Here is a 21,362-nt window from a genome sequence, read left to right as displayed (position 1 = left end):
CCACGTTGTCCCACGTTGTCCCACGTTGTCCAACGATGTCCAACGATGTCCAACGATGTCCAACGATGTCCAACGGTGTCCAACGGTGTCCAACGGTGTCCAACGGTGACCTACGGTGCAGCCCAGTCTGGATCATCCAAAATTCTGTTCGCGGCATTTGGAGATACAAACCGGACTGCTGCGTAGTTCTTAGCTTGGTATCGTTTTCCAAAGATTAATCAACTGATTAATTTTTTGGAAAACAATGCCAATTACCAGGTCTCACCACGCGGAGGTGACTACGCAAGAGACCCGCCCATGGGTTATTTATCCTTATACATCCATCTCGACATTCAACCCATTGGCAGAATGTCGAGGTACGACTCTACTTGACCATGGGCCTGCGTAAAGAGATATGGGAGTATACCACGCGACAGTGTGGAAGAATTAAGCGACCGCGAAGCGAAAAATAACGAGGACAATTTTTTCTGTTTAGTAAGCAAGAGGATGAAGAGAAAAGAGATTTTTATTTTTCGTTCCAAGATGGATCATTGTACCGAATAGAATCACGATGCACTTTACATCTGTATTTACCTTGTGAATAATTAAGGCCAAAGCGCCCGTACCCCGCGGTTGCCCACGACGTCCCACCCATCGGGAGGTATTAGTCCGGTCTAAATCATCGAGACAGTTTTGGATGATCTAAACTCGATTGTGTTGAAACAGTTTTTACCATGATATCGTTGTTCGAATGTTATAAATTAGTGGTTTAAATATTATAAATTAATGCTTTGATTGCTATTAAGTAATAGCTTAAAAGTTGTTCATTAATGGTTTGTTTGTTACAAATTAATGAACTAATTGTTATTAAGTAATGACTTAAATGCCACAAATTAATGCTACAATTGTTTTTATGTAATGGTTAAAATGTCGTTAATTAATAGTTTGATTGTAATAAATTAATTGTTTAATTGTTATTAATTAATGGGGCAAATGTTATAAATTAATAATTTAAATGTTAAAATAAATGTTTTAAATGTTGTTACTTAAAGGTCCAATTGTTGTAAATTAAAATCTTATATGTTACAAATTAATAGCTTATATGTTATAAATTAATGGTTTGACTGTTAGAAATTAATGGTTTAAATGTATAAATTAATAGCTTAAAGGTTATAAATTAGTGGCTTAGATGTTGCAAAATAATAGCTTAAATGTTATAAATAAATAGCTTAAATGTTAGAAATTAATGGTCTAGAAGTATAAATTAGTGGCTTATATGTTGTAAATTAATGGCTTGGACGTTATAAATTAATAGCTTAAATGTTATAAATTAATGGCTTAAATGTTATAAATTAAAAACTTAAATGTTATAAATTAATAGCTTAAGTGTTATAAATTAATGGCTTAAATATTATAAATTAATAGTTTGACTGTTAGAAATTAATGATTTAAATGTATAACGTAATAGTTTAAATGTTGTAAATTTATTGCTTAGACGTTATAAATTAATAGCTTAAATGTTATAAATTCAGAGTTTAAATGTTAAAAATTAATGGTCTAGAAGTATAAATTAGTGGCTTATATGTTGTAAATTAATGGCTTGGACGTTATAAATTAATAGCTTAAATGTTATAAATTAATGGCTTAAATGTTATAAATTAAAAACTTAAATGTTATAAATTAATAGCTTAAGTGTTATAAATTAATGGCTTAAATATTATAAATTAATAGTTTGACTGTTAGAAATTAATGATTTAAATGTATAACGTAATAGTTTAAATGTTGTAAATTTATTGCTTAGACGTTATAAATTAATAGCTCAAATGTTATAAATTAATAGCTTAAATGTTATAAATTATTAGCTTAAATGTTATAAATTAATGGCTTAAATGTTATAAATTAATAGCTTAAATGTATAAAGTAATACCTTAAATGTTATAAATTATTAGCTTAGATGTTGTAAATTCATGGCATAAATGTTAGAAATTAATTCCTTAAATGTTATAAATTAATAGCTTAAGTGTTATAAATTAATGGCTTAAATGTTATAAATTAATGGCTTAAATGTTATAAATTAATAGCTTAAATGTTATAAATTAATTACTCAATTGTTGTAAATTAATGGGTTAGACGTTATATTAGTTTCAATGTTATTATTTGATATTTTTTTTATTTACCTTATGTTTAAGTTCCTTTCCGATGTTCACTCTCCGGGAGTTCAAGTACGAAAAAGCTTGTGCGCGACTTGCGTGTTCCTTATATAACTTAACAAGGTGTCGGAACGTTAATCAAACGGTAACAATGTTTTGACACAGGTGGAGGTGGTTTTTTCATTATAACAAAATCAAATTGAACAATTTCTGAATTTTTATCGTAAATTGGCGTCTTTAACGATTTAATACGATATCCATTTTTCCCATTTTTATAGTTTCTACAAACTAAGACTAAATTCACACTTCTTTGATACTAGTTTTCGACTATCAATTAGTTTGAACAAAGAGGGGGAAAAGCCTAACGGCGGTCGATGACGTTACTGTGAAATTAGTTAAAGTATTAAATAATCGGACCGATAAAATTTATATTATATTATCGATATTCGTTCATTTACTCGTGCTAATTAAAAAATAAAATGTTCTTTTTTCTTGAATAACACCTACATCACTGTCTGCGATATTTAAAATTCTTACTTGATGCTTACTTAAAATTCAGGTTCCTCTTTAATTCCTCTCAAGTGAAACGAGTAAATTTACTCGTCATATTTGTAACGTAAAATGGCTTTTTTTCTTCAGTACCGCCCGCGTCGCTGTACGTGATACAGTTATTAATTTTGTAGCGAATAACATCAATTAATTGGCTGTAATCGCGGTTAGGTATTTCTTCGTTAAATCTATCGATCTATTAGGCTACTAGCGAGAGACTTATTGATGCCTTAAAGAATGGTTTGATTCTTATAAATTAATGTTTTACATGTTGTCCATTAATGTTTCAATTGTTATAAATTAATAGCTTAATCGTTGTTAATTATTTGCTTAAATGTTATAAATTAATGTCTTAGACGTTATAAATTAATAGCTCAAATGTTAGAAATTAATGGTTTAAATGTATAAAGTAATAGTTTAAATATTGTAAATTAATGGCTTAGACGTTATAAATTAATAGCTTAAATGTTATAAATTGAGAGTTTAAATGTTAAAAATTAATGGTCTAGAAGTATAAATTAGTGGCTTAGATGTTGTAAATTAATGGCTTGGACGTTATAAATTAATAGCTTAAATGTTATAAATTAATAGCTTAAGTGTTATAAATTAATGGCTTAAATGTTATAAATTAATAGCTTAAGAGTTATAAATTAATGGCTTAAATGTTATAAATTAATAGCTTAAATGTTATAAATTAATTACACAAGTGTTGTAAATTAATGGGTTAGACGTTATAAATTACTAGTTTCAATGTTATTATTTGATATTTTTTTTATTTACCTTATGTTTAAGTTCCTTTCCGATGTTCACTCTCCGGGAGTTCAAGCACAAAAAGCTCGCGCGCGACTTGCTTGTTCCTTATATAACTTAACAAGGTGTCGGGACGTTAATCAAACGGTAACGATTTTTTGACATAGCTGGAGGTGGTTTTTCCATTATAACAAAATCAAATTAAACGATTTCTTAATTTTTATCGTAAATTGGCGTCTTTAACGATTTAATACGATATCTATTTTTATCATTTTTATAGTTTCTACAAACTAAGACTAAATTCACACCACCTTGATACTAGTTTTCGACTATCAGTTAGTTTGGATAAAAAGGGAAAAAAAGCCTAACGGCAGTGGATGACGTTACTGCGAAATTAGTTAAGGTATTAAATAATCAGACGAATAAAATTCATATTAAGCGTTATATTATATTATCGATATTCGTTCATTTACTCCTACTAATTACAAAATAAAATGGTCTTTTTTCTTAAATGACACCTACATCACTGACTGCGATGTTTAAAATTCTTACTTGATGCTCGCTTAAAATTCAGGTCTTTTGCCATTCAGAAAATTGTTGCTGTAGCGGCACTCGACATCAAATACGGCTACTCGACACTAACTAAGCAACGGACACGGTAGCGAAGCAAGACCAAATTAACATCCCTATAATTTATCATATACAAAGAAAAATAGGGATGAAATCAATACAATACGAGGAAAACTTAGATGGTCGTACTGCAGACACTAGGTGGAGATACAACATGGCCCTCCCCCAAAAGGACACAGAAGACAAGCACAGAAAAAACATAAAAAAATATTGGTGGATACGGAACCCATCATAATAACAACGACATAAAGAGCCACAGAACGGCAACGCTCACCGTATAAAATTGTAAATATGTAAATATTGTAAACATATAAATAAATATTATAATAATTCCACAGAATACCCCTCCCCTCCCCTCCCAGTCCACCCTCTCCCATCCCTTCCCAAATAGGCTAACGAACTGTCCTGTTTTTGCGACCAGACTTTCAGGACATAAATTAAAATATCGTACATGAGCGCAGAACGACAGCGGCTTAAATTTAAGTTACAATAATAATCTTAAAAAAAAAAAAATATAATAATGCATGGCTATGTCGTACAGTCGCGTATCGGTACTTTAGCCTGAACCACTGAAATAATAACAAACAAAAAAAATACGGTAGTGAAGTGGTTAGCGCTTTAGGTTTCGAACGTTCGGGACCCGGGTTTGATTCCCAGCGCCCCGTCATTCCTATCTTTTTTTTTTTTCTTTCACGCATCTAACGTCTACGATCTTTTTACATATTTTACAATTTCCTAACAAAACTAACGCGTTTTTTGAGAAATTCCCATGCTGAATCAACATCGCTCTACCTTTCACACACCCAAGTTAGGAACGCGTTTATTTTATTTACGCATCTTTATTTCACACCTCGTCTTTTCACCCTATACTTTTACGCTCTTATCATTACCTCCTTTACGCAAAATGTTTCACATTTCTAAACGCTTTTATTTACACATCGTATTCACATATTTACGAGCTACTTCTTTCTGCCCTTTCCTCGTTTCACACTTTTCCTCCCGCGCTCGCACGCAATCAACGAGATGATGATACATTTTTTCATTATCAGCGATTAAATGCTTTTTTCGTTCTTCCTCTTGTTAATCCTCTTGCTGCTCGTTGTTATTCCTCACAGTCTATTTCTCCGGATGCATCGTGCATCCATGCTCGCAGGGCAATATATACAAAGGAAAACAAACCGATAACGATAACGATAACCTATAACTAGACATGAGATAATTAGAATTGCCCTTCGCGTTGTATTTACTACAATTTGCGATCAACGTACCTTTAAATTTCCATATACACAAGATATCTTACATAGTTCCGACCAACGAAAAATTCTGCATCGGTGGAACATGCGCTCGTCAGACGGCCGAGTCACCGTCATGAACTACGTAGAGTTCGGATCGATCACTTTTTCCAATAAACTATTCTAATACTTTCGAATAAATTTAATATCGTATAAAAGATCCAATCGACGTATTGCCTTTGTTGCGTCGCTATTGCGTCGATGTCGTCTTACTTCTCTGTCTTGCATATAATTTTAGTGTCGTCTTACTCAGTTTAGTTAAACTAAACTAATGCATACGCTGCCACAGATATTACCCAACTGTGGGTAGAATTCACTGCAATGATACTGGTAACTTCAAGCGAATATTTCTCGACAAAATTTATGCGAGTTCGCCCCTTATGTGTATAGGAAAAAGTTGATTGAGATATTGATTTTTATCATCGAAATCGAAGTCTAGTCAGTCTTTCTACAGTTTCGCCCGAGTCTTCTTTTTAAAACGATCTTAAAATGGATTCTTAAAATGGATTCCATGGATTTTTCGTCGAAACAACCATTTTCTATGCAAAGCTGTCCCATACGCAATGCCTAGGGTTATTGGTATATTGGTTCAAAAACGAGAAAAAATCGTCAAGCCTATTTAATAATTCGAGATTGTTTATGATTGGATGATGTACGCGTAGCGTGCAGTATGCTGTAAAATCCATTGACCGTCGCTACATATATGTATGTACCTCGAGAGGAACAACGCGCATATACACTTCTTACCTGTACTTACCGAATCTTTGCATTCAAAAATTCAATCACCGTAACGCAACGAGGAAAAAGGAAAAACCAAGAAGGAGATCAAAGTCAAGATAAAGTGCGAGTTTCAATGTGCGTGCATCGTGTATTGTCTTTACTTCAATACTTAATTGTTTTGCGTTTTACTTTCTATTTCTAATACTGGTGTTGCTAAACATGTCAGTTGTTACCCTGAGTTTTTTAAAACGTATCCTTATATTTATCGCAGAAATAAAATGAAAGCAATCTCTTTATCTATCAAACCCCTACGATCTTTATTAAATATGCGACTAAAATGTATTGCTTTTTAATTCCATTAAAAATTCATGTAGTTGAAAGCAACACGGTAAAATAACTCATTGCTGTTTGAATAATCTGAAAGTATGTGTTACAATAAAATTATGTATAATCTTAACATCGTATAAAATGAGTCGCGATAGAAAGTATTTACCGCGAGAAAAGTTTCCATTGACATGGTCGCTACTTTGAAAGCTGTGATTTTGCTAAATACTAAAGTCCTTGCGAGTAAAAATTTATATAAATTATGACACTTTTTAGGAAATATATACCACATAGCCTCGCATCTAGATGAATTAATCGTCCATTAACTCTTAAAATATAAGAGTGCAAACGTTTCAGAAAAGTAAAGGAGATATTCTTACGCCGCGTTGTACACCTCTTCGCTGTGATTCAATAATCTTTGCCCGGGAAGGCAGAGAACGAATATGTGTGCAGCTTGCGCGAATGTAAATGATCCAAATCGTATCGTATCAGCTGCATTGCCTAGTTTCATTACAGTCTAAAAATAGTGAAGCGTTTATAGATTTGAATCAAAGAATAGTATTAATTATATAATGTTGTACAAATACTCGCTTCGACTCTTGCAATGCTAAGGCAGACAACGTTAAAGAACAATTGAACGAATATGGATTTGGCGAACAATGATTCGACAAGATTGCAGTATCTAAGAAAAATAAAATCCATCTGTCGGTGTGACGTGAAAGAAATAAACGGTATGAATGTACACTAGGATGGACCTTACTCAGCTTATTTGTCAAAAATTAATTTTGAGTTTTTTTTTTTTCAAGTCTCCCCTTAGAATAGTATCACTGGATGAATACGTAATCTACGAAAAATTTAGAATCGAACGGCAAATCGTGTCACGTTGATTTTGAAAATTCGTTTGTTTTTGTGACTCGTTTCTACGCGTTGCGGTACATGGTAAGTACGATATATCTCACGTGTCTCAGATATATCGTTGAATTTATCTTTCTTTTTTTATCTTTTTACGCAAGCGTTGCCGGCAGTCTCGCGGCGGCCAAATTAAGGAAACAATTAGCCTGAAACCGAATACATTGATGATATTCATTTTTAAATGAATTATAATAGCCGTTTCTTACAGTCTTGCATGTGCACGTTCTGCACGAAGTCGTTAAGCTCGCCCGATCTTCGTGTATAAACAGGAGATAAGCGGCTGGCGGTCGGTAACTAATACAATCTTACCCGAAGGACAAAGTCTGCGTGTGGCGAGCCACGGGACAGAAATCGTTGAAATGTTTACTGTCGTGCACCGTCCCAACTATTTCTTTTAAGGAGAGCTATAGAGTTACTTCGTGCCTTTGTTAGACAAAACGTTCATCCCCTGACCGCGGCTACGTTCGGTGATCGGTTGTTGCCTCGAGCCCGAGCTCGCTATCATAAATCTCAAATAAATACAGTCAGATCGAATGACAACAATTTCTTAATACGGCTATGGTGGAATCTGGATTACAGTATTAAGGGATCTTCCTAAAGTTCCAAAGGAAAGGTTCCGGTGTTCTTTTATCTCCGACATATATATATATATATTTGAAAATAATTCTTTATTGAAATATCTTTTTACAAACACCAAAATGTACGTTAGATCAAATCATAATAGAAGGAAAATTGTACGATGTGGATTATGTGATATTCGAGCGCAGGTTATCGCTGTCAATGATCAAATTGAATATAATAATTCTGATGTTCGCCGTGGCAATTCGCGGGAGGTGTAAAAAACACTTTGATTTTTTCGTTATTGCTATTTCAAGCTATGAGACACAAACTCTACGTGGAAAACAATAGCCTGGACAAGAAGCTACTATACAAATTATACACAAATTGTTGTGAAAAATAACAAGCGCAAGGCAGTGCAAAGTATGAAGAAAAAATTAATTGAACAACTAATTTGAACTTTGCTAAAGAGGTGGTCATGTATAAACATGAATAAATCATTACAAAACAATTCATATATTCTGGTCATATTACACTTTTACAATACACTTTTACGTTTTTTTTTTTTTATAATACATATTATCTCTCATCATACTAGCAGTGCTACATCAAATTCATATATTGATTGGAACTAAAATTTACTAATACTATGTATATTAAACGGTACGGTAACTCGGTTCGGAATACAGGCGACCTCGCCAATTTCCATGACCTTGAAATACATTGTCAAAGTGAACATTCCTATACACACATACATATATGTGTGTATAACCGCCGCTATGCTTTAGTTGCCAAGATATTTGCAAAAATCTTCGATTACGTTTACTTTAAGATTATGCTTTATTCTAGATAGTCGCATTTTTATACAACCCAACCTAAGCTTAGTCCATTGATGAGATAATTGTTTTTAACATTGGACAAATAAAAAAGAAAAACTGATGGATTAGAATAGATCAGCGTAGAATAGCATCAAGCGGCAAGATAAGCGTTAAATAATTTTCGATACATCGATTGATATGTATGGAATGTTGTTTTGATCTTCAACTGGTGAAAGATATACAATATACAAATATACCTACCGTCGTTGTAACATTGTTTACAGAATAAATATTTATGAAATGAATTATCGTATAACGCTATTTGGTATTAAATATAAATTGCTTTATAACTTTTGGACCGGAGCCGAGCAGCGGTTTACATACATAAGAAAAAGTTGTTCGGAATATTGACCTTGATAACACATTTCAAGATCATCGGTGAAATTGCTCCTATTCCAAATAATTATCAACCGTGCACATACGCGTGGACATTAAAAATAATGCCTGATCGAATTGACATGTTTAAATATTAAATCATTGTGTGATCCCAGTTTCAATTGATCAGCTTTATTTGATTTTTCAATTCTGATAAAAATTCATTAAAGCCTATTGAACTCTGAAATAATCCAAGTATGTATCAACTCATAAATACTTTTCTGAAATTTATAGCGTAGTAATTATTATATCGGTATAATAAGTTAAACAAGATATGCGAAGATATATACATAGTAATCTGCAACTCATGAACACAACTTTTTTTCATAGTTATTAATGATGGGAAAAAGATGATGATATAGGTTGCATTTGATTCGAGGCTCTTACGTTGACTTTCCTTAAAATGTGTTGTTCACATTAGTCGACAAAGAAACGATGATCTCCTTTGATTCACACACTACATCATAGTTTAACTTGGCAGCATACAGCATAGTTTAACTAAGCATCTTGCTTATGGTTAACATACACAAGAAGCGAGCTTTCTGTAACGAGCGATATGCGCGAAGACAAAAGTACTGTGAGTCACGAGAGGACCAACTACGACTAACTTGTACGAATACTCTCTTTCGATGTTGCTCTCTCCGATATTCTCTACTCGTTCACTCTTGATCCACTCCGGATTAAAACCTATGTAGTCCACTTTGAATGTCCTCCTTCAGCCTAATAGAACTCACACGACGACAACTTGGATTCAGTACACCAAACTTCTTTCTCAGCAGTAAGTTGAGAACGAGGCCGTTCTTGAATAGTTCGTTGATTAGCAGTACTACTACGTGAAAGGTATCTCGTCGATCAAGGCAATTTCCCATGCCGTGACAGTATATACATACACATGTACATGGGAACTCTCTCTCTCTCTCTCTCTCTCTCTCTCTCTCTCTCTCTCTCTCTCTCTTGTTCCGATAGATATATTAGTTGGAAGACACCGTCTAGCATTCTGAGACAACTATGCCGACTGAACGCGGAAGCGCGAATATCTCAACGTTTCACCAGAGAGAAAGAATGACAAATATCAAGCGAGATTGTTTGTATGTGTTTGTTGTTCTTTATTCCTTTCCGACTGACAGCAATATCTTTCCTGATGCGAATATCACTTGTTACAAGAAATTCGCTAATCCTAGAAGAGTAATTCTGGCACAACCTTGTGTAACTTAACATCTGTTATATGTGTATTAACTATAAGGAGCAAACCGCGAGACTTTATGAATCAATGGAGATTTATATTTCCTCCGCACCGTCGTATTTCATCCGGTCAACACGATTAAGAAAAGAAAACGAAACAAAATACACGAAACATTCGGTAATTGCAAAAAAATCGAGTGTCGCAATTCTACAAAGGCAGAAACGATTCTCGATTCTCGAAATTCACTGAGATTTCAGATGTGCCGGACGTAGAAAAAGGACAACGTGAGTGAAAGAGGAAGAGGGACGTTCGGCAAACGTTAAAGGCTGGAGACAAGCTGATACGTTTAACTTAAAAATCAAGCTTTCTTATTTTTGATTTGTGATAAATGAAACATATTTACAAACAACATGTTTCCTACATTTTTATGATTAAAACGGAACCAAATACGATATACCCAACCTCCCATCCCGTAACCAGGATGACGACTGTGGAATTACGAAGAGGATATTCTTATGCAATTATCGAATGTTTCCTCTATATTTATTGATGACAAAAAATATATTTTTTACATTGTCAGAATTGACAATTCTCACACTGTTATTCGTATCATTTTGTGTAACACCATGAGTTTTTATCATCATACAATGGTGAAAGGTAAATCAGCATTTTATAGATAAAAATTAGTCATAGAAATTTTCATATCACCCGAATGGATATCATTATCAGTTATACGAAATATTATAGTTTAATACGCTAAACACAATGCTAAGTACTTACATATCGTAAGTAATTCGAAAAATATGGAGGTTGGGTGAAGAAATGGTAATTAATATCTTAATGCGTGAAATGCGTAATGATGTAATATATATTGATTTTAGCGAAAAATTGAGAACCGATATAACCACTGATCTTTCGCATTTCGATCAATTGGTACGAGTTATAACACGAGTAACGAAAAGCTTATAGCTTCGTGAACTTGAAATGTCCATTTAGTATTAAAAACAGATCTTTAAATCATACAACCGCGAATATTTTTGCATTTCAAGTAACGGGCGAAACAATTTAGTTGCTTACAATAAACGGGGCACCCTGTACATGAAAGATTACATAATATTTAAATCAGTCTTAGTGACCAAATTTAAACTTAACTTATCAGTGTCTTTGAACAATTCGTAGATTAACATTAATATCACGCTTTTATTTTTAATATACCAAGAGGACACGTTGTTCCTTTGTATTCTTTCGCTACCGTGCTAATATTTGACAATTAATGATTGATTAGTCCACCTGACGTTAATTCTGTTAACTACTTTACACACTTGTCGCATATCAAATATCATATATGTATATATGTACGTTTCGTTATAGGACAAATGGTTGTAGAACCACATTTAAGAACTAGACGCGCACAACAGATCAAACGTAGTATTCGTTGATATTCAGCGCGTCAGAATCGCATCCCTATACACAACTTTCTTGGGTTGATATCAACGGTGTACGTACAGTAACAATTTCTCTTGTGGGGTGTTTGTTATTCATTGTTGAAACATTACAGTCCCGAAATGTATTTCTTGTCGACAGAGATGCCAATGTGAACGGCGAAGTAGACGATGGATCGATTTTTAATGGTCTTGCATTGTGATCTATGCAAGCATAAATTGTAGCTTCTCTTGTACACGGTTTACCACCTACGATCACCCCACTACCGTAACCGTCGAGTGTACTTAAACTGCCAATTCCACTTGCACCAGTCAACGTTGTATCGCTTACTAACGTTGATAATGCTGATGGACGTGTCAAACATAATTCGGCGTACGTTACCTCGTCTGATAACTGAAAAGGATTGAAAAAACATTACATTATTACTTGTAGAACAAGTCACATTATGCATTAAAACTATACAGTAAATAAATTTACAAATTTGCGTAATAAATGAATATAGAAATTTGCATATGTACATACATAAACGCGAGAATGGACATTACTTGTATGATGGGCGTAACACGACGAGTTTATGTATTTTTATTGTCATTGAGTCAGTCCTGATCTCTTTATATTTATTCTTATTTATAAGAATTACTTCTACATATTTATCGTAACGCTTATCTACGTACTATGCAGAGTTGGAAAGAAAACCAGCGAAACAAAGTATCAGTACGAGAAGAGATACTATGCTCGCTCAGCTCATCAAGCGATTAATAAGTGTACATGAAAGCTGTAGCCGAAAATACGTATGAGATTGGATTGGGTCTGATTCCATTGCAATCAGTCGCGTTCGCATTCGTTCCGTTTCTTTTCTTTCCAACTTGGATTAGGCGCAATGCTCTGAAAATATGTACTATTTTCTCAAACTTTTCAACATCATTTCCAGTTTTTTACAGTAAAAATCAGCAGAAATATGTGAATTTTTATTAAATTTTTTTATCGAATTAATTTTTTCCCGAAGTTGTTCACATAGCTGAATTCTGCTGTTTAAGAACAAACTGGTTGTTATTTTAAACTGTTTTTCTAAAAGTAATGGTTTCCAAAATATTCTGTGAAATATGTTTCTCAGCCCCGAGCTTTGGGGCTTTGTCTTCACCTCTTCGACATAAATTTCGGCCCGTAAAACAAATACATGTCAAATATTTTTTCGAGAACAACATCGTTCATAAGTTTCATTAAAATCGGTGATTTACATTTGGAGATGATTCCTTGTTGGTTGACCTGGCGCTACAAGATGGGATAGTTTGTATGATTCTCTGAAACAAATTTCAAGTATCAAGACAATATGTCCTCGGTTATTCAAAACTTTGAACATTAATAATATGCTCGATGAAAATGCTTATAAATACTTAGAGTAGCAGAGCATTTGACTCGTACAGAACCTATTTTAAAAGACAAAATTTACGCTTACTTCAAGAGAAAGGTATCTGTTATAAAATAATGGTATTATTTTACAATGTCTTATCGTTTTACGATATGGTTTCTTGAAAAAAGATTTGATGATCTTTCTTTCATTTGACTACTATTGAAGCGAAAAAGCTATAGCTTTTGTGTATCATTATATTTTGTGTGTTCACGTTCCAGAAATTTCCGTTTACCTTTTGTAGGTACGTTTCATCACAAATAGCTTTTCAATGCAATAAAAAATGATGATTTAGTCTGGACAATTACTTTATAAGCGACTGATATCCAACTTCTTCAACCGATTAAATCAATCGCAATTTTGAAAAATTAATTTCTTCTAATCATAAGCATTAATCAAATTAGAAACTTTAACCGACCAATATCTAACATTCGCTCGTTCTGTGCAAACGTCAATTTTGTTGTTTTTTATTTATGTATGTAAATATAAGTCAGACAGTGTCTTGACATACAGCGATAGTAATTCCTTTCAATAAATAATATTGAAACTGAAAGAAACAACAATAAATAATTGTTAAATAACTTTTTACAGCAAAGAAACAGTTATAATTTAAAACTTTCACGTTTTTTTTAGTTTGGCGGTATACGTGTCCCTTCCTCTCTCCACTTTACCGCATAATTAGGATTAGGATTAACCCAGTACTGGTCAGGCCATATTTAAAGCAAAAATTGTATTTCTTGAAATAAATGTTATCAATATCATGATGATATGTACGTATAGTTATTATTATTAGATAATTATTAGAATATATTAAATAATAGTTATCATTATCTAATTTAATTTTTTGCCACAGAGCAAATTTCTAAAATTCTAACAAAAATAATTAAAAGTTGGTTATTTCAAATATTATATAATAAGAGCTATTTGTTCTATGGTTTGAACAGCTTTATATTGACACCATTGTTATTCGCAAATTTATTTTATTTTTACTTTCAGTTATACAAAATTAGTACTATGTACACATGTATTTCCTTTTCATATTATTCTTCTGATATAAATACAATAAGTAAGTATCTGTGTGCAAATATTGGTAGTAGAAACAAAAGTTTTCATTTAAAACTGCTCTTTATGCAATAATGTTTGTATACACGTTTTCATTTGTCTTTTCATTGAGAACAACGTTTTCTTCAGTTACTGTAAATACAATTATCTGTCAAAACAAAACAAAAAAAAAAAAAAAAAAAAAGAAGAAAATAAAAGAAAAACCGAAAGAAAAGACAGTTTACTTTCTATTAAAGAAAGCAAACCAAATTGAAGTACTAGAACCAACGTAACTCACCGATAATGCCGGATAATTATTATACTCGTGTGGATACGGTGACAATCCTTGTAGGTGGGTCACTTGTTGTATAGAAAGCGAAGTCGCCGTAAGTCCATCCGGTGTATTTTGCGTAGCTAACGGAGTGCCAGATATGGATCCCGTCAATTGGTAATCAGAACCTTCAAATTTGTTATTATTATTGTTGTTATTATTATTACTTGTTTGTTTATGAGAACTTTTAAAACTTGAGGGTCCCTATTGGCACTATTGATCAGTCGCCGGCAACCAAAAACCAAGCGACAAAACGCACAGACCGAGTTCGGAGATTCGAAAGTTCTGAATATCGTAGAGTACGTCGACGGAACGGATGTCGAAGAAACTGTTCTAATTATAAAGTTACTTCCAACGAAGGGGAAAAAAAGAAAAAAAGAAGAAAGGAAGAAAAGAGAAAGAAAAAGGAAATACATTGGATGCATCCATTCTTGCAAAGATACCATACGAAAGTTGCGAACGTCCGCAACATTTGTTAAAAGACACTAGTCTCTACTGGTTGCAAACCAGCGAGCCGCGTTTGCGTCGCTCGTGTTTCCGCGCTCGCTGGGGACTCACTGGTTGTCGCGACCAAATGCGTGTGGTCATATATTGCATATGCTCATATACTCCAATGAATCCAGTGGGGTCGCTGGTGATTGGCACTGGTCGACAGTGCGTATTGACCCTTGATAAATAAAAAAAAAAAAAAGAAAAAAAAGAAATACTTGCAATAACAGAGATGCGCATACCCTTGATAAATAAAAAGAAAAAAAGAAAAAAAAGAAATACTTGCAATAACAGAGATGCGCATACCACATTCTATCCCCCATAAGCTGATAAGTTTCACATAATATAATATAGATTCTAGTATATATACCTTTATTTATTGGTACAACATCTGGATTTCTATCTTCTGTATCATACAAATCTTCGGAACTGGGTGCGGTGCTTTTCTTTAACGGTAGATCACTTGGTCTTTGAGTTCTTCGTTCATTTCTAATTTTCATAGCTATTAGAATAGTAATAGTAACAAAAAGCAATGCAGTTACTACTCCAATCAGTCCTCCTAATAATGGGGAAATTTCGAATGGTACCGGTATTCCTGCGAACAAAATATATACATCAATGTAATTGTGTCAAAACGACAATTTGTACGTCATTTGAAAATTGGAATGTACCATACTTGCAATGCGTAATAACAGGAAATTTAAAATAATACGAAAACTGTAATTCAAGTATGATGATTTGCATACTAACAAGTTACGATATGCAGGAAAAGGTAAAAGAAAATATTGCTAGCTTTTATATATACATTCGGTATAGTAGATTGAAATAGATATAAAGATGAGAATTAATGAAAGGGAACGCGCAAATGAAAATGTTATTTTTCATGTCGAACATGTTTAAACATTAACAATTTGCAATTTAATATCGAAAACCACGGAAGGTTTAAACTATTTTCCCGCACACAAATAACAGTAACTTGTTATACACAATGCTAATCGAAGATCATTTACTTATCTGAAGCGAGCAAATATCGAAATTACACTTCAAATGGAAGCAGCAGAAGACCAGTTCGATGCAATATATTTTCGAAATAAATGTAACGTGATCTAAAAGTCAATTATGTATCTATCGGGGAAATCGAATAGTAAAGGATCAGGATAATACCAGTATAGACAGCATGCAACATTACTTACCAGTTTGTTTCTCAGCAATCTTTAATGTAAATCCTTCCAACAAAGTGGGTTCGCTTCTTCCTTTCGCATTTACGGCATATAAAACCATGTTAAGGATTTTGCCAGATTGTAATCCGTGAACAGTAAAAACAGCGTTTTCTTCGGATGTAATATTTGCTTGCAGTACTCCTGTATGCTGATCAAAGACTTCAAGAAGAAAGTGCTGCGGTTGACCACCGTCGAAACCAACGCAACACTCCACCGAGAGTGAATCGGTTGTTTGATTAGACAGCGTGCAGTTGTACAGAGATTCAGGTTTTCCTGTAGAAACATAAACATAAGCAAAAACGATAGATTGTGTAATGATTTAAAGATGAGGAGGAATGCATCGATATAATATATCCGCAAGGGCTTGAACACATATAAACCTGGGGAGGGGGAGGACGGAGGGGGGAGGGGTATAGGACCTGTTCATTACAGAGTTACCATATTGTTGATAGCTCCATCTTTAAATTTATTAAATATAGGAACAAACTTCTTTATAGCTTATTTACTGTTGTTGTTCTTTGTTGATGTTCTCGAAAATTATCAATAGGACATTATTATTGATTACTTAGAATGGTAAGAAAAGAGGTTCTCTGCAGATATTTTCGTGATCGAAACGTTGGGGCAATTTAGGGGGAACGGAAAATGTATCGACCACTCTTGAAACTATTAAGTCGAGGCTATCGTCGTATTCGTCAACAAACTCAGGATTCCGACACTCGAGGCGATGCCGCATAACCCTAGTTTTAGACGTTTATTATGGGATGATTATTTGCTTGCGCGTTCCCGCACTTCGTATACCTTATCTGTGGAATATGCAGAAACTAATCTTTCTCCAGTTTCATGAAAGATTAAAGACTATACTTAGCATTTATTAAAGCTTTAGCGAACTTTTGAAAACTTTCAAGAATCAACGCAAGAATCTTCGCATATCAGTTCATTCAACTTTTAGTTGTTAACCGAATAATTTACAAGTATCCCGTAAGAAATTGTGCAAAGAGACGAAAGAGAAGAAGAAAAAGAAGGAGAAGGAAAAGGAGAAGAAGGAGGAGGAGAAAGAGAGGAAGAAATAACCTGTAAAAAAGGAGAAGACTATAAGACTACGGAAGAGACCATAAGCGCCTAACCAAGATCAACAACAGAAGTGATCGAGATTGTTGTGATGACAGTGATGGAAACGAAAAGGGAAATTAGAGGAACGGGAAAATAGTCAGCGATGTTGAGTTCCTGCATAAGATGTGCATTGTGCATACACTGGTATAATAGTGCAATTTTGATGTTGACGAGTGGAAGAGATGGGATCAGTATGGGAACAAGATGGCGAAAAATGGAAAAATAGTGTAGCAATCGACGTGATTTGAAATACAATCATCGTCGAAAGGTTCATATCAGAACGTTGTTCATCATATTAATTCTTGTTTAAATATCCGATGCTTATAAATATACTATCTGATCTGATATTATTGCTCCTGGGCCAAAATATATGGCTGTACTGCCAGAGAAAAAGCAGCACAGATAAGCTATCATTAAATTTATAGCGATATATTTATAATTCTCTAGATTTAACGGATGGCGTATAAATATTACCTTGTAATAGTGTGGGGCCGAGGCCTCCATACCCGTCAAAAGGAGCAATAACAACGAGGAATTAGCGAGGGCGCTTTGGCAAAGTTTATTAAGGTGCGGCTGGCCAATCACAGGATACAAGTGTTGCGGATTTGATTCCCGTTGCCGGAGCCCTCATTTTTCCTCGGCTCCTACAATAGTACAATATAGTGTCGCAAAATCGACTTTGACAGTGTATCACTTCTAAATTATCAAGTTAATTAGTGAAATGGGAACGATGAAATAACAACACAATGATAAAACAGAAATATTCCGAAAATAGATCACACACTAAAAACTGATCCAAAATAGAAACAAAATTATACTCTTCCATAATACGCATGTTTCACCCTATTTCCAATTATTTCAATTATTGAATCTCGGCAAGGAATTATGGTAGTTTTGGATATAATTTTGCGGTAGATTCTTTGCCTCTGCCTCTTTGTCTGTCTGTCTGTCTGTCTCTCTCTCTCTCTCTCTTCCTAAAGCTTTCTTGATTTATTACATATTTGTCTTCATAAACGGCTTGCACAACAAAATCATATACCACATATCATATATATATATATATATTGATACTGATATCGGTATTATGGGAACATCAGGCAGTGTAAATACATAATTATTTTCTAAGTGTAGTAGTGGAGGAAATATTAAAGTCAATTTAATTCTTTTTAATTGTATCCTGTATTTTTGTACCGATAATTTTTTTATCTTGCAGTGCTGGTTGAAGCCAATACAACGCCACAATACAATGCCACATGATATCGTTTCATATAGCAGAGTGTGTCAAACTAGATCCGAAAATCAATGTAAATCAATAACTGAACCCTACTTGTCTTCATCGTGTAATGCCATCGAATGACGTCGCGTATGGTTTAGCTACCGATTTACGACACCTCACACACACATACACAAACGCGCGCGCGCGCGCACGGAGGCAACTAACAGTTCCAGAGTTGGTTGCACCTCAACTTTATGATCTATCATTTTACAGAATTATAATACTTCATATGTAAGAATGCTGCAAACATATTAACGCATGAAAATATTCTATTTCGTCTGAGGATACTTCTTATGAGAGTATTCCAGGTTCATTACGCTTACATCTTATACAATGTATCTCGTAGCTGACGATACAACCGAAGAGAAGATGACATTATATGAGAAGATAAATTGAAATCATGTAACAAGGTTTTTCCACGCAGAGGTATGTTTTTAAGAAAATTAACTTCAAATATTTGATTGATAGGTGTATATCAATGTGGACTTTATCTCGTATCTTTCCCTAACCTTCATTCTCACTTCAAAATCGTATGTTTCATTCACAAAAGTGAAAGTATGGTTTAACATTTTACAAGAGTAAGAACTTTCGAAATTGCTCTAACCACGCAGAGAAACTAACTCTCTCTTGCGATAAATTCAAGACATAGCGATATGTTTATTATGTACATGTATCTGCATTTTGCAGATGTACTATCATTTCACCGTTCCCATTTCACGCAAAATTCTGATAAACGAAACGAATTTTTGCGCTAATATATTATACAATTATAAGAAATATTTATATGCCATTCGTTAAATTTGGACAATCAACACATCATTGAATGATACGCAATGATGAAAGTACATATAGGATAAATGAATACAGGTCTTTAATGACGGCTCAGCTTAATTTGTATGCGGGTAATGTAATTACATTTTAATACAACGTTAAATTGCGTATAAGATTCAAATATAAACCTTAACCGATAATTTTATATCTAAACTTTTTTCACTTCTTTGATGTCTAAAACCAATTCTATAAATATTAGCATCCATTTTTTTTCCAGATATAGAGCATACGATAACGATTGGGTAAAAATAGGAGTAAGAACACGATTCTATTTTGCGTGCAATTGATTTGTCAAACGTCAATGAAGCTTTATTGAGTACAGAATCCATGAAAAAGAAAAATGTAGGTACCTCCACTTCTAATATATGCATGTATATGTTTTATATACATTTTAAGATCTCGTTCGAATAGAATATTCAAACTAGTAATATATTGTTCCGAAAAGTTACAATAGGGTATTCTATGATTTTCATTTGCTTGAGAAATGAAACAACTGTTCTCAATAATTATCTTACAATAATTTTTATATATATATATATACATATTACATACCTGCTGGGATGATATGAAATATACAAGCGTTCTTTTGTTGGCCAGCCGTATTACTTGCCCAACAGAACACTGTACCGTAATCCATTTCTGTAATTGGTCGATAAATAAGAATACTTTGACTATGACGTGTAGAATTCTTGTACCGTGCCTGAGGTACATCTACCATTTCTTCCGTGTTGTTAAATGTCCAACGGAAACTATCTGGAGATGGGTATGCCTCTACGCTGCATGTTACTCGGGCATCTTCGTAACGAGCTACGCCATAAATTCGTTTCTGATCAGGTAAACAAATAGGTTTGTCTGAAAAATATAAATAAAATGTTGCATTTTCTAGTATTAAGAATATATTCTACAATATTGATCATACAAATGACATTAATTGTTTTATATGTAACAAATACGTATATTTGATATAGGAATATATATATATATATATAATATAATTATATATTATATATCTTGTGTAAATAACGTATTCTATATTATAAAGCGAAAGAGGTTTAGAAGCATCAGAAACTTACACATAATTTTAAGTTCGACAGTATTACTGTAACCATCTCCCTCGACGTTGCTAGCAATACACGTATAATTGCCTGCTTGAGAACGATTAACTTCCCTCAAAGCCAAGCCATATTGTTGTACTATTACACCATTTTTTGCATTGTTCTGAATAATATTTCCCTGTAACGGTATGGACATTGATGGATTAAACCAAACATTAGCCCTATTTATAGCCTTATTATTAGCTTTATTATTATTAGCCTATAGCCAAAATAGTTTAGAATAGACCATATTATTCTACTGTAAACATTGTTACATATATATATATATATATATATATATATATATATATGTAAACATTTTATATAATATAATATGTTTACATGTATATTCAACTAAAATTTACATTATGCCTCCATATAACTTTGTAAGCGCCAGGATTAGCATGAACTTTGCATTCAAAGTATACGTCATCGCCTTCCTCGATATCGTCTGGATTCATATTCGATCCTAACTCCAGATGTAAAATTGGTACAACTGAAAAATAAAAACAGAAGGAGTAAATATTATAAAAGTGAATATCCATAGAAGTATTGAAATTGCAATAGTTTGTATTCCTGAAAAATATTTTATATAAAAAAATGTTATACTTACAGAATACATTTAATTTCCATGTGTCTTCGACTATACCTCGTTGAATTTCGAAATTTTCTGCACGGCAAGTGATTACTTTATCGTGATCAAGCAACGTTGGTTTCAATATCAACGTCGAACTTGTCATGTTACCATCTTGAGATACCTTCAACATGAGAAAATAAATAAAAATTCGTGGAATTATCCCATGAACGCTATTATACAGT

The 21,362-nt window shown here is 33.4% G+C and overlaps 2 protein-coding genes and 1 long non-coding RNA gene across 14 annotated transcripts in view; 1 reads left to right on the top strand and 2 right to left on the bottom strand.

Annotated features, from left to right (window-relative positions):
- Nucleotides 1-5,941: 5,941 nt before the first annotated feature.
- On the bottom strand, nt 5,942-7,272 carry LOC126918128 (odorant receptor 13a-like). The gene is made up of 4 exons (XM_050725780.1): nt 6,986-7,272; nt 6,775-6,911; nt 6,564-6,696; nt 5,942-6,487 (listed from the first exon to the last, which is right to left on the bottom strand). The coding sequence occupies exons 1-4, from the start codon at nt 7,094-7,096 to the stop codon at nt 6,437-6,439; spliced, it is 432 nt and encodes a 143-aa protein (XP_050581737.1). The 5' UTR covers nt 7,097-7,272; the 3' UTR covers nt 5,942-6,436.
- A 1,085-nt stretch (nt 7,273-8,357) lies between these two features.
- The window catches only part of LOC126918004 (carcinoembryonic antigen-related cell adhesion molecule 5-like), a 94,638-nt gene continuing 81,633 nt past the window's right edge, over nt 8,358-21,362 (bottom strand). For 7 of the 12 annotated variants that reach the window (XM_050725508.1, XM_050725507.1, XM_050725512.1 and 4 more), the window contains 9 exons: nt 21,157-21,301; nt 20,909-21,039; nt 20,523-20,682; nt 20,002-20,301; nt 16,206-16,505; nt 15,383-15,607; nt 14,491-14,651; nt 12,982-13,044; nt 8,358-12,136 (listed from right to left, as the gene is read on the bottom strand). In XM_050725508.1, the coding sequence (XP_050581465.1) occupies nt 11,765-12,136; nt 12,982-13,044; nt 14,491-14,651; nt 15,383-15,607; nt 16,206-16,505; nt 20,002-20,301; nt 20,523-20,682; nt 20,909-21,039; nt 21,157-21,301 (1,857 nt within the window). In that variant the 3' untranslated portion in view covers nt 8,358-11,764. Of the gene's footprint in view, nt 12,137-12,345; nt 14,362-14,490; nt 14,652-15,382; nt 15,608-16,205; nt 16,506-20,001; nt 20,302-20,522; nt 20,683-20,908; nt 21,040-21,156; nt 21,302-21,362 lie in introns of those variants that run through there. The other 5 variants (XM_050725511.1, XM_050725517.1, XR_007711187.1 and 2 more) reach the window with 4 other exon arrangements.
- LOC126918006 (uncharacterized) lies at nt 18,688-19,988 on the top strand. The gene is made up of 4 exons (XR_007711188.1): nt 18,688-18,849; nt 18,927-19,044; nt 19,306-19,520; nt 19,667-19,988. It is a non-coding gene; the product is annotated as an uncharacterized LOC126918006 (long non-coding RNA).

Source organism: Bombus affinis, chromosome 6 (assembly GCF_024516045.1).
Source record: "Bombus affinis isolate iyBomAffi1 chromosome 6, iyBomAffi1.2, whole genome shotgun sequence".
Taxonomy (NCBI): Eukaryota; Metazoa; Arthropoda; class Insecta; order Hymenoptera; family Apidae; genus Bombus; species Bombus affinis.
This window is presented reverse-complemented; position numbering and strand designations above follow the sequence as displayed.

Bases quoted from the DNA above. Each gene is read 5' to 3' on its own strand.
- LOC126918128 (XM_050725780.1), bottom strand. From the start codon at position 7,096: ATGGATTTTATTTTTCTTAGATACTGCAATCTTGTCGAATCATTGTTC. The intron at 6,912-6,985 runs GCGAGTATTTGT...CACTATTTTTAG, and splicing joins TTAGCATTGCAAGAGTCGAA to ACTGTAATGAAACTAGGCAA. The intron at 6,697-6,774 runs GTAAGAATATCT...TAATTCATCTAG, and splicing joins GAAGAGGTGTACAACGCGGC to ATGCGAGGCTATGTGGTATA.